Source organism: Bemisia tabaci, chromosome 5 (assembly GCF_918797505.1).
Source record: "Bemisia tabaci chromosome 5, PGI_BMITA_v3".
In the NCBI taxonomy this organism is placed as follows: Eukaryota; Metazoa; Arthropoda; class Insecta; order Hemiptera; family Aleyrodidae; genus Bemisia; species Bemisia tabaci.
In genome coordinates, this window is record NC_092797.1 from 54,401,826 (window position 1) to 54,414,042 (window position 12,217).

The 12,217-nt window shown below is 35.2% G+C and overlaps 1 protein-coding gene across 4 annotated transcripts in view; it reads left to right on the top strand.

The window, feature by feature from the left end:
* Positions 1-12,217, top strand: part of LOC109039853 (glutamate receptor ionotropic, kainate 2) — a 68,126-nt gene that overhangs the window by 46,317 nt on the left and 9,592 nt on the right. For 3 of the 4 annotated variants that reach the window (XM_072300950.1, XM_072300951.1, XM_072300953.1), the window contains exons 8-16: positions 871-894; positions 1,542-1,694; positions 2,479-2,697; positions 3,606-3,812; positions 5,034-5,118; positions 5,515-5,653; positions 7,762-7,899; positions 9,471-9,669; positions 10,970-11,201. In XM_072300950.1, the coding sequence (XP_072157051.1) occupies positions 871-894; positions 1,542-1,694; positions 2,479-2,697; positions 3,606-3,812; positions 5,034-5,118; positions 5,515-5,653; positions 7,762-7,899; positions 9,471-9,669; positions 10,970-11,201 (1,396 nt within the window). Of the gene's footprint in view, positions 1-870; positions 895-1,541; positions 1,695-2,478; positions 2,698-3,605; positions 3,813-5,033; positions 5,119-5,514; positions 5,654-6,787; positions 6,926-7,761; positions 7,900-9,470; positions 9,670-10,969; positions 11,202-12,217 lie in introns of all 4 variants that reach the window. The other variant, XM_072300952.1, reaches the window with a different exon arrangement.

Sequence of the window (12,217 nt, forward strand, 5' to 3'; positions counted from 1 at the left end):
TTTATGATTTTATACCAAAGAGTGTGATGGGGAAATAAAATTGCAGATTAGTCGAGGGGTCCGATTTTATGAATAAGAAAACACATTGATCAAAAATTCATCACAGTTCAAGAATTCATTGCAATAATTTTGGTTTAAGGTGATTTGATGGACGCCGTATTTTGTGTCAGAACGGCATGTGATGTATCGCATCAATTGGTTCCATTTTTTCAGCTACTCATCATTTTTCTCCAATTTTGAGATCGCAATTCTGTTGTCAGGAGACTAAAGCACTCACTTACCAATTTTAACAAAGAAATTCAACGTAATAAAGGCGTGGCTTTTCAGAGAGAAAACATCGCATTCGATACTGACATCGAAACTGCACTTGAATGCAATATTTTCTCTCTAAAAAAACCACGCCTTTATTACGTTGAATTTCTTTGTTAAAATTGGTACGTGAGTGCTTTAGTCTCCTGACAACAGAATTGCGATCTCAAAATTGGAGAAAAATGGCGAGTAGCTGAAAAAATGGAACCAATTGATGCGATATATCTCATGCCGTTCTGACACAAAATATGGCGTCCATCGAATCACCTTAATGTGAGGATTGTTCTCCTCTTAACCTGTGGCATCAACTCTGTTAATGAGTAACTCTTTCACAATGAATAAGTAAATATTTTTCAAAGAATATGCAGGTTATAAATCAACTCATAAATTTTAAGGTACAAGAATATTTTTGAGTTTTTCATTGATACGACTTTTAGTCACCAAGTTTCAATATGCTATCTTTTAGTCTCTTCCTACAACTCATATATGTGCTTAATATTTTCAGAAATCTTGTTCTGATTGTATATGCTCTCTTTTAATGCTTCCTCCTTCGTGGATCAGAAAGAAAATATTACTTTCATAAAGGTTAGTCTTTTTCCTTCCTAAATCTAAAAAATCCGAGAATTGCACAAACGAAAATTTACTTTACTGACGAGTTTAATCTTAAATTGAAGTGGACTTGAATCTCGGTTTTTTTTTCTTTCAAAACTTTTATTCTGAATTTTTTGGCTTTTTGATGCACAAAAATTTTAGCATGTTATAAATGGAGTATCTGGGCAGCACACCTACATATTATTCAGGAGGCTTTTTGTCTCATTAAAAATCAACAAATTTTCGGGAAAAACAGCAGATGTCTTCTTGTAATCTGCATTTAAGAAAAGATGATGATGATGTACTCTTTATTCTAGAACCGTTGATGATGCAATTTTCAAATTTTGGCAGTTTTGTGGATGCCAAACTCTGGATTTTTGCTCATCTGATAGTTGAAAATTCAATAATTCGCACCAATTATAATTTTATGATGGGACAACACTGCTCTGCGTAAGATAAATTGCAAAATAAAATCAAACTAAATTAAATAAATAATCATTCTCTCCATGACTCCAATGAAAGAAGGCCTTGTGAATACCAGGTCCTGCAATCTTGGTCTTTTCTTCTCCTACCAGAAAAACATGTCTAAATATGTATATCGAATGTTCGGCTGATTTCTAAAGTTTTCAATTTTGTTTCAGACTGAGACAGCTTTAATGTATGATGCGGTATTTTTATTTGCTAAAGCTCTTCATGAGCTGGACAGCAGCCAGAGTATTGATATCAAACCCCTAAGCTGCGATGCTGTCAACACATGGCTACACGGATACAGTCTCATTAATTACATGAAAATCGTAAGTTTTTTATTACCTATAATTTCATTACTCCATGTACCTATTATTTAAAGTTATTATTTCAAGCAGTACTGGAGTACACAAACTGATTGTGGTGGACACACGGGTCGTAAGACAGTGTGTTGGAGTTTTTTGCAAATGTGCGTTAAAATTCAGCATAAAGCTGAAAATCTCAATACAGAGGGAAAAAGCTCATATGAGCACAGTTTTCCCTCAAGGAGATATACTGTTCGGTGCAACACTAGTTACGTCCATTGAGGAAGGCAACTGCAGACGCGCTTCGGCCTTGTTGGGTCAATCTTCAGTGCAGTGCAGCCTCCTGAATTTTCTGCTACCAAGCTCGGAGAGGTCGTGAAAACCAGCCCGAGACTTGGGCAAACGTACGCTGGCTGCAAGTAAACTTGCGCCATCTAGTGAGCAATTCTAACTAAACAGCATATCTCTTTGAGGGAAAACTGTGCTCATATGAGCTTTTTCCCTCTGTATTGAGATTTTCAGCTTCATACTAAATTTTAACGTACATTGGCAAAAAACTCCAACATACAATATTGGAGTAATTAAATTTGGGTTGCCTCCTCACCCAACGGAAATGAATATATAATTATTCAATAATCGCCAGAAATTCATCTTCATTGTCCCCGAATTTAATCATATGATCAAACAAGACGAAATAGAGGTACCTAATAAATCACACACACAGGATATTGGTTTTAGATTCATCCATAGAATATTTGTATAAAGATTTAAAAAAAAAGCTTAAATTTCTCTTTTTTCAATTTTTCAGGTTGAAATTTCAGGTCTAACGGGTGTCATAAAATTTGACAATCAAGGCTTCCGATCGAATTTCATGCTGGATGTCGTTGAACTCACCAAAGAAGGGTTAACAAAGATTGGAACCTGGAATTCAACAGAAGGTGTGAATTTCACCAAAAGCTATGGTGAAGCCTACGCTCAAGTTGTAGAAAGCCTGCACAATAAGACTTTTGTTGTCACCGTTATTCTGGTCAGTATGAATTTAGAAATTTTTGAAACTATAGCACTGCTCGCCAGAAGTTAGTTCTTTTTCTCGATCAATCTCTAATAGTAAGCAGTATCATTATTTTTTTGGCTCAATACAGAGGTAGTTTTTCCAAAACATCCTTTCGAAGCGCTTGCTGAAATATGGTCTAATTATTTCAAATCGTTTCCAGCTGAAAGAATTTATAAGACTATGATTTCGTTGAACTGTGATGTTTCATTCAGGTCTATCAGTATGCTTTCCTCAAAAAGGGAAAAATAAGTATGAGTAGCATTTTTGAATTGTGGAAAGTTGACAGAAAATTGACTTTTATGTCAAAAAATATCCCCTGGCATCAAGTTTCACAAAAATCAATCGAACAAGAGCCGAGATAGCATTTTAGGCGGCATTCACCATCTTTGATTTTCGAATTTTGAAGGCATGAGTTGCAATTCAAGTTTCCTGTCAACAATTGTCTCCTGGTACCAAGTTCCATAAAAATCGATCGAACATTAGCTGTATATTGTGCGATCAGTAGAATTTCGAACAGTGGTAAACGATACCAGTCCACTTACAAACATTAGTGCGCCTTCATTTTTGTCTGTTCATTGTTCAATACTTTAGTGGAGGAATAGTTGCTCAGAGCGTCTTCCACAGCGTCGCTTCAACTTGATGGCAACAGATCATAGTTGCCACTGGTATCACACTTTATCGCATGCGCAGTTACATATTTTCTCATCATGGATGGTGCAGTGAAAAACATTCGTACCTCAAATCTTGTAGACATCCTATCCTAAAGGCTGATAATTATTGGTGAAACTACTCTCTTTGTTCATACTTTTCAAGGAGCTTCTCTACTGAGAACAGATAGGACAAACTTTGCGTGACTAAATCATCTGTTTGCTCTGTTGCAGAGTTCTCCATACGTAATGTTGAAAGACTCGAGCGAGAAGTTGGTCGGAAATGATCAGTTCGAAGGCTATGGGATCGATCTCATTGCAGACATCGCTCGGATCCTAGGGTTCAACTACACCGTGAAATTGGTTCCTGATGGGCGTTATGGCTCGCTCAACAAGCAAACTGGCGAGTGGGATGGCATGATGAAGGAGTTACTTGATCAAGTGAGGCTCCAACATTTTAATTTAATTTCTAATTAGAAACGAATTTAGGAATTTTACTTTTATATTAGTATCTAATTTTGAAATTTTAAAGATAATGCTATTCTTGCATGCAAGCCAGAAGCTTCATGTCGCTAGCCAAAAAAGGATTCTGAAGAATGGTATAGGGATTTTCCAGCCCTCTCTAAAATTATAGAACAGGCTTCCGTATTTTTCAATAGTAGATGGATCAATTGCTGAGCTTTGGTTTTATGATCTTTCTCAATAAACCATGAAAATTATGTCATGCTGTGGTGGGCCCAGTATTAATATATGTACCAACAAAAGACCTAAACACAGAATAGCTAACAAATTTGGCTCCGGTTAAATTTTGATTTTATTTGATGTTTTCTTTACATCCTCCCGAGCATGATGTTACAAAGTATAAAAAGAATCACAACATGCCAATTTTGAAGAAAGAGGGGTCAAAAAGTTGCGGCTTTCTTATGAGCATTATCTACTGGGGATGTGGAATCATCACTGTGTCTTTGTAGATACCGCGCTCTACGCTGTTAGGTATCATTTGCGAGAGTTCAATTTTTTAAAAGAATACAAAAAAAATCACTTTTCTGTCCGATTATTCTCGAGATTGCCATGTTAAAAGTTTGCTTTTTAAAGCTCATTTTGCTCAAGAGGCGGGAAAGGAACATCATATCAAATACTATTGAAAAGCTTTTGCCAAATATTTTGGTATTGAACGTGGTCCGCTGCTTTTTAAACCCTTCAAAATAACTATGCAAATTCATCCCAAGTTAATAATGCAGTTGGGAAGGCAACATTTCTTGTGTTGTCCTCTTGGAACATAGTCTTTGAGTTATTTCAGAGTATAACCTAATCCAATGCCCCTGAACACCTAATGTGCCGCCGCATTATACCTACGCTCCCAAAGGTTTTTGTAAGAAAAAAATAAGGGGAAAAAAACAATTGAGGTTTAATTATCAATCAATTGATCAACTATTGCATCATTCTCAAAATCATTGTAGATTCACATTTAACGGGGCATCGAGTTCCAAAAATGTTTTAAAATTCCTGCATTGACTTCACCGATTGATATAATTCTGATGCTTCAAATTTTTCTTGCAGTTGAAAAAATTATACAATTTTAAAGCTTTTAATTTTTCCTTTGAAACTTTGGATACTTCATCTCTTCAATTTTCTGATAATCATCTTTTCTCCATTCCTCAGAGAGCGGATCTTGCGATTGCTGATCTCACAATTACTTATGATCGTGAACAAGCTGTTGATTTCACAATGCCTTTTATGAATTTAGGTAAGTGAACTTCTCAGGTTTCTAATAGGAAATTTCCTCCGCCAGATTCTAAAATTGTTTATATGATATAAAAATAAAAACTTTGGTTCTCCATTAAACTTCTTTGAGACTTGCGAGTAGATACCAGAAGTAAATTTGTCGTTTGGGAATAATAATTTATAAAAACTGTTAGTGCCAGAGAAGTCGACTTAAGTGCACTGCCCTAGAATTAAATCAATGAATGATGGTTTGGGAGAAAAGGAAAAAACAATTGAGTTTTTTGTAGGACTGCACAGTTACTTACGTCATTTAAGCTGTAAAAATCTTAGTCGTTCTATTCTTAATTTAGAAAATGATCCAACTTCTAAATCGCTTTTTCTCAAAATTGTGAGTTCATTCATATATTTATGCTTTCAGGTATTAGCATACTGTATAGAAAACCCATCAAACAACCACCTAATTTGTTTTCATTCTTGTCACCATTATCATTAGACGTGTGGATCTACATGGCCACAGCTTACCTAGGCGTCTCAGTTTTACTGTTCATCCTTGCCAGGTCAGTGGAACACAGTCAAACCTTATCTCATATTTCATAAAATTTATTCCATTTTTACAAAGGGAAAATATTTGCCGATTTTCGAAGCACACGATTTTAAAACATTCTAGCCACCAATCAAACAGGTCTTTCTTTATTTATGAGTGTCTTCTTGCCATAATACCAAGCTAAGGAAAAACGCCGTATGAACATTTGGATGTTGCCTTTTCGATAATTTTCTCTGCAAAATATTTATTTTTGAAAAAAGTTTTGAATATTTTCACCTGAAATTTTCAGATGCTCTGGATTAAAGCGGGGTTAAGATTCTCTGAAACATTGGAAAAAAAATATTCCCAAATTGTCCTGAAAACTTGTATCTGATTTAAAGAAATTTGGCAACACTTGAAGTCCCATACAGTATTCTTCCTTATTTCGACAATTCAGTCATTTTTTATTATCCTCAGAGAGAGTTTTGTCACTTTTACCGCTGTCATATTTAACATTGCGGCAAGGTTTCTGAAACCTTTTTTGATAACCATTGCTGGGTGGGTTGAGACCCATTTACAGCAAATTGAAACTTATAATGCAGTTTCCCTCAAAGCTTTGTTTTTGTATCTGCAAATTTAAATCTATCAATCTATAGGTTGGCGGTCATGAACCGAAGTATCTGTAAAAAATTCCTCTATGCAACAGACCAACATTCCTTTCCGACAATTTTTTCTTCTATCAACATTCTATTTTCCGCATTAGGGTCCCTTTTTTCATGTACAATCATGCATTATGAACAAAAACAAACAAAAAATGCCAATTGTTTCTCATCTGAATGCAATTTTACAAGCAGATAATTATGGCAAAATCGTAATTTTATTTTAATTCAAACAATTTTTAACCACTTTTAACAATTTGGGAAAATACTCATGTTGAGGCTCATTACTTTTATATGAAATTAACCTTTGTAATTTGAAAATTTTCAGTTTTAAGTGCTGAAATTGTTTTAACATGGAATCCTTTTTTTTCCTCGTTCAGTTTTTTCAGTTTATGTTAACTATAGACAAATATTGAGAATATTTTGCATTGGTTGAATTAAATTACTGAATAATTTATCAAAATTGAAATGAATGTTCCAAAAACTGTCATCAATGTATTTAAATTCAGGTTCACGCCATACGAATGGCAAAACCCGCACCCGTGTAACCCTAACTCCGATCATTTGGAAAATCAGTTCTCTCTTGTGAACTGTATGTGGTTCGCTATCGGTTCGCTAATGCAACAAGGTTGCGACTTTTTACCCAAGTAAGGACATCCACTATGCTGCACTCGTCAGTGTCAGCTTTTAATCGTTCTGTGATGATATCCAAGTATTTCTTAGTTGTTTGTTGGACTTTTATTTTGGCTGTTGGCAAGGACCTTTGAATTCATTATGTTATTTCATGATCCAAAGATTCGCACTCTTTAGTGCTTTACCTCATCATTTTAGAAGAAAATTATTGTACATAAGTTTTTCTATAGATAATTTGAGTCTTTCTGGAAATATTCATATGCCTCCACTTTTGGTGCTGATTGGTCTCGAAATATTTGTTCGGCTTTCAAAATTCTGATCAAAATTTTAGTCAAGTTGTGCTGAATTCTCTTTTACTAACTATCTAAGATAAAATCTCTATTTAACGGCTCAGTATTATCTGGATCTCTGATCACCTGACCCAATTTTGCAACTATGCTAGATCAAGATTTGGAGTGAACTTTCGATTTAGCTGAAGTTAAAGCGACCGATTTTATCAGTTAATAGAGTGCCGGTGGGATAGTGGAAAAATTCGTCAAAGCGTCAGTGCCAAAATTTTATTTGACAAATCGTGATTGTGAAGCTAGCATGAAGAATAAGTGATGAAAAATAAACAAATGGCCTGCAGAATCTGAATTTCACTATGAAAGCGAGCTTGAGTTAGACCCTGACCATCTATCAGATAATGGCTATTATTTCATGGTTGACCATCTGTTAGCGCCAGGAGTGGATTTATATTTTTGTCATATTTTCAACCTCGGTAACTGTTTGCCTTGTAGCTATGTTGAGCGTAGTTTTGCTTTGTTTTGTGTTTGCATGGACCATCTCACGACCTGACACCTAACATCAGGTTCAGTCCGTATGAGTGGGACAATCCTCACCCCTGTCGCGATGAGCCCGACGTCCTTGAGAACCAATTTTCTCTCCTCAACTCTTTGTGGTTTACAATAGGCTCTTTGATGCAACAAGGATCTGATATTGCACCAAAGTAAGTGTGTATCTGGTCTTTCTTTTAGGCTGATAGCATCCAATTCACCTCTGTTTCCTCTTTTCCTCCCAGAAAAGTTTAGCGCTGAGCTTTAAAATCCTTCCTCTCTTTTTCTCATGCATTCTTTGCTAAAATATAACGTTCTTAGCATAGCTCAGGGACCTTACAAGGTAATCCAGCAAGGACAAACTAAGTTGGTTGGGAACCCAAACAAGAATTATTCACCCAAGCAGTTATCTTTGAAGTAAGAGCCTCTGTGAAGTAGTGTGAACTCGGGGCATTCTGGTATTTTAATGTAGCTATCTTTGCAGTAAAGTTGGAGATGATCATGTTAGAAAAACACAAAATTTATCTCAATTTCTCCAATTTTGTTTAGTTTTGGTGCGTTTTTTTACTTTTTAAAATTTCTTGACCAAAATGTATCAAAAGATATACCTATGTAGAGAATCGTGCTGAAATTATTCTTTAAATAAAACTTCCTCAGAAGGGATGAATAAGAAAATTTACCAGGTGCTTTAAAGCACCAAGCAAAGCGCTGTGAGCCTTTTCCCACAGACAAAGTAGGCTCCTATCTGCTTAATACAGTTCAAATTAAAAAACTTTTGATAGTATCTAGGAACTTCGCATTTTCTCTGCCTTATGTGTTTCTTATTTTTTTACTTTTTTTTCATCATTTAAATACACAATAGGGACAGAGTTTTTCAAATTTTTGCATGGCTGTTATGAATATTTTGCTGCAAAAACACGTCATTTCTATGTCAACACTTATTTTTGTACACAGGGTTACGCAAACATTTCATGCATAGTCCTTTTTTTCCTTTCCTCCTTTTATTAAAAGCTTTTTTTCTGTTCATAGCTCAAATGAAGCTTCTAATGATTTTTTTAAAAGTGGAGATTTTGTTGATTTTTCCATGTTTTATTGTTGTTGTTTCACATATTTTTTTCTTTGCATTCAATAGTCAATGTTCAGTGCCAATCATTCACATCGCTGTATAGTTTCATCAGCTCTCTGTTTAGAATCATCACATCAATTTAGTACACTTATACAATAAAGGCATTTATATAAGATTGCTACAGTTTTCAATGTTTCTATAAGTGGAGACCCGAAAGTAACATAAAAACTCTCTTTCTGGCCGCAGTTTTATAGTTTTGACTTTTTCAAAACTTTTTCAAAAAGAGAGGTCAAAACCATAAAACTTGCAGCTAAGTCGAAGGTTATCCGGTTACTTTTGGGTCCATCCTTGTAACTTTAACCTGTATAAATATGTTTCCATGAGAAAAATTTGTCGATCTCATTAAAATTTTTGTATCTTCAAAACAATAAATTCACAAAAAATTGAAAGCAGAGAACGTTCATTGAAACATTCAAATATTCTTTATTTTGAAGAATATACCAGATGTAAAACGGTAAATTAGAGGCCTGGCCTTTAACCTTGACGACCTCAATAAACTTTTTTTTCATTATAAATCTCAGTGGAAGAAATGTGAAACACTCTGGTCAGTTTTCAACGTAATTAACTAATCCTAATCTAAACTTGAATACTAACATGTGTACTTTTTTAATTTTTCAGAGCTGTCTCTACTCGTATGGTAGCAGGCATGTGGTGGTTTTTCACCTTAATCATGATCTCATCTTACACTGCCAACCTGGCTGCATTCTTAACAGTGGAGCGGATGGACTCACCCATCGAGAGTGCCGAAGATTTGGCGAAACAAACAAAAATCAAGTATGGAGCTTTGCGTGGTGGGTCAACTGCTGCATTTTTCCGGGTAAGTGTTTGAGGCAAGCGCGAACAACTGTGCGTCAGTTGTTTTAAAGTTTTGTCATGGTTGTAACAGTTGATCCTAAAATTGAAAATATAACTGATCAAGGGAAAAAAGACATGGGAAACTCAGAGTTCAAAGTATTTGTAACACCCCACCAAGAATTTCTTTAAAAATATTAAGACACAGGCAATGATTACCCATAAACTGTCTGATCAAGTCTACATTGTAGAAATTATGAAATTCGCAATTCGGAAAACATAGCAATTTGAAGAAAAACTGTTAATAATCTCCTGTCATCAGAGTACAAAATTATGGTATTTAATTAAAAACTTACTATCTTTGTTGGCACAGAAATTAACTAAATAATTTGCAACTCAAACGGCATAACTACAAGTTGTTATTCTCCATCGAAACTCAAATTTTTCAAATCAAACATGTACTTACAAATTGAGTTCTCTGACAACTTTGTCTTAATGACTATGGTTCATTTTCTTGCAAATGATTACAAACACTATTTATTTTGTTTCACAATTTTATTGGATATTCGTCAGACGGGTCAGTCGTACGAGTCACGTGTGATCAGTGCTGGTTATTTTGTATACTTAAGTCCTTCAAAAAAAATAATGAGATTTTCCCAATCTCTATTCTCGATCTAATCATTGATAAAGTATAGTACATCAATAAGATCATGGGTGACAAGTCTCATTGATTTCTTCCCTGATTTCTTCCATTCCAACTGCATTAATCAATAATAATTAAAATTTGCCTGGATTTCTGTACATCAAAGTTTTAGAAACCAAGGTCCACGCTAGAGCAGTGCAAACAGTGTGAGAAAAGGGAAGTTGTAGGCCAAAAAGTTGTATTTTGTCGTTTTTCAGACAAAGGAACGTGTCTCCACTATAATGTTGCAAAATCTTCCTACACAATTATTTCTCTTAATCAAAAATGACAAGGGCAATCGCCGTCCAAAATTTTGCTGAAATTCTGCGACAATCTGTGAAAAAATCGGTGAAATTTTCAACATCAGAAGGTCCAATGGTTTCACAGTAGAAACGAAAATTGAGGAAAGACATTTGGCATTGTTGAAATACAATTACGTTTCTTCGTCCAGGAAACGAGAATTTATCAGTCAGTAAATGTGTCATTTTACCCCTCGATTATTTACTTACAATGTGGTAGCATACCTACCTGAACATTAGAATCTCTATCACAGACTCTCTTTCATCAAGAGGCAAACTTAGATTGATATTTACCTAAAATTTCATCCTTCATAATGTCTTATAATTCTGTGAAAAATGTCTAGGACTCAAACTTCACCACCTACCAGCGCATGTGGTCGTTTATGGAATCTCAACGGCCAAGTGTGTTCACTGCGTCAAACGTTGAAGGAGTGGAGAGGGTCACTCGCGGGAAGGGCAGTTATGCATTTCTCATGGAATCAACATCCATAGAATATGTGATCGAAAGGAATTGTGACTTGACGCAGGTTGGCGGTCTATTGGATTCCAAGGGTTACGGAATAGCAATGCCTCCTAGTAAGTGAATTATCACTTTTTCTCATTACATTCTAATCTCGGTGAAACGACTGTTATTAGCAGTAAAAAACCATCCAAACAGGGAGTTTTCAGAAGAAATCCATCCAGAAAAGAACTCTTGGGACCGTTCGTTAGTTTAAAAAATCCTCTGTTTAGATAGATCTGCTTTGATTCTTGGTGTCCCAATAAAAATTCCTTTTGCAAAGTGAGGTCTTTCTGTAGCCCTACAGCACATTTTTGATGGAAGAACATTAATCCATCTTTCGTTTTACATTTAAATTGCATCAGAGACAAAATAGTTTTGTGTACAAATAATTCTTTTGACTCAGGCTCTGGGGCAACAAGCTTTCAGACACAAAGTGAATTAAAGCAACATGTTATTTATTTCCTCTTCAAAGTTATACATGGAAAAAAGTAGTAGCTGAAGTAACTTCAAGGATGTTAAAAATCTTCACGTCACCTCTTGAATTTTGTTATGGACACTCCGGCTGCTAAAGTAACATCCTAGCTATGTTGAATTAACAACTGTACAACTGTGGCGTTCATATCAACATTCAAGAGTTGTTGTGCAGATTTGTAACATCCAGGATGTTATTTCAGCAACTTTTTCTTCCAAGTAGAAAGTGATTCCTGCAATCAGAAGTTTGAAAATCATCTTTTACGCAATATATCAACATGGACACAACATTGATCTGACAGGACATAAATAGAGCAGATCAAATAGAGGTGAGATTTTGAAAGACCGCAACCTAGATACACCTTTTTGCAGTTTCACTGCTAATATATCACATTAAAGAGATGAAACTGTGCTTTTAGGACAGCGCAATATGTCTCAATTGTCTCCTAAAATATTATCCCAAAATTACATTCTTCTACCAGTCAATGGTAATGAGACCAGGGTACAGAAAGATGCAGACGCTTTTTATGCTATACATGACCCAAATTTGTCACTGCCGTCGTTAGATTTGTGGAATGTGCTTGTTTGTGTGCGTTGTATCTGAATGAGCCTGTTTTTG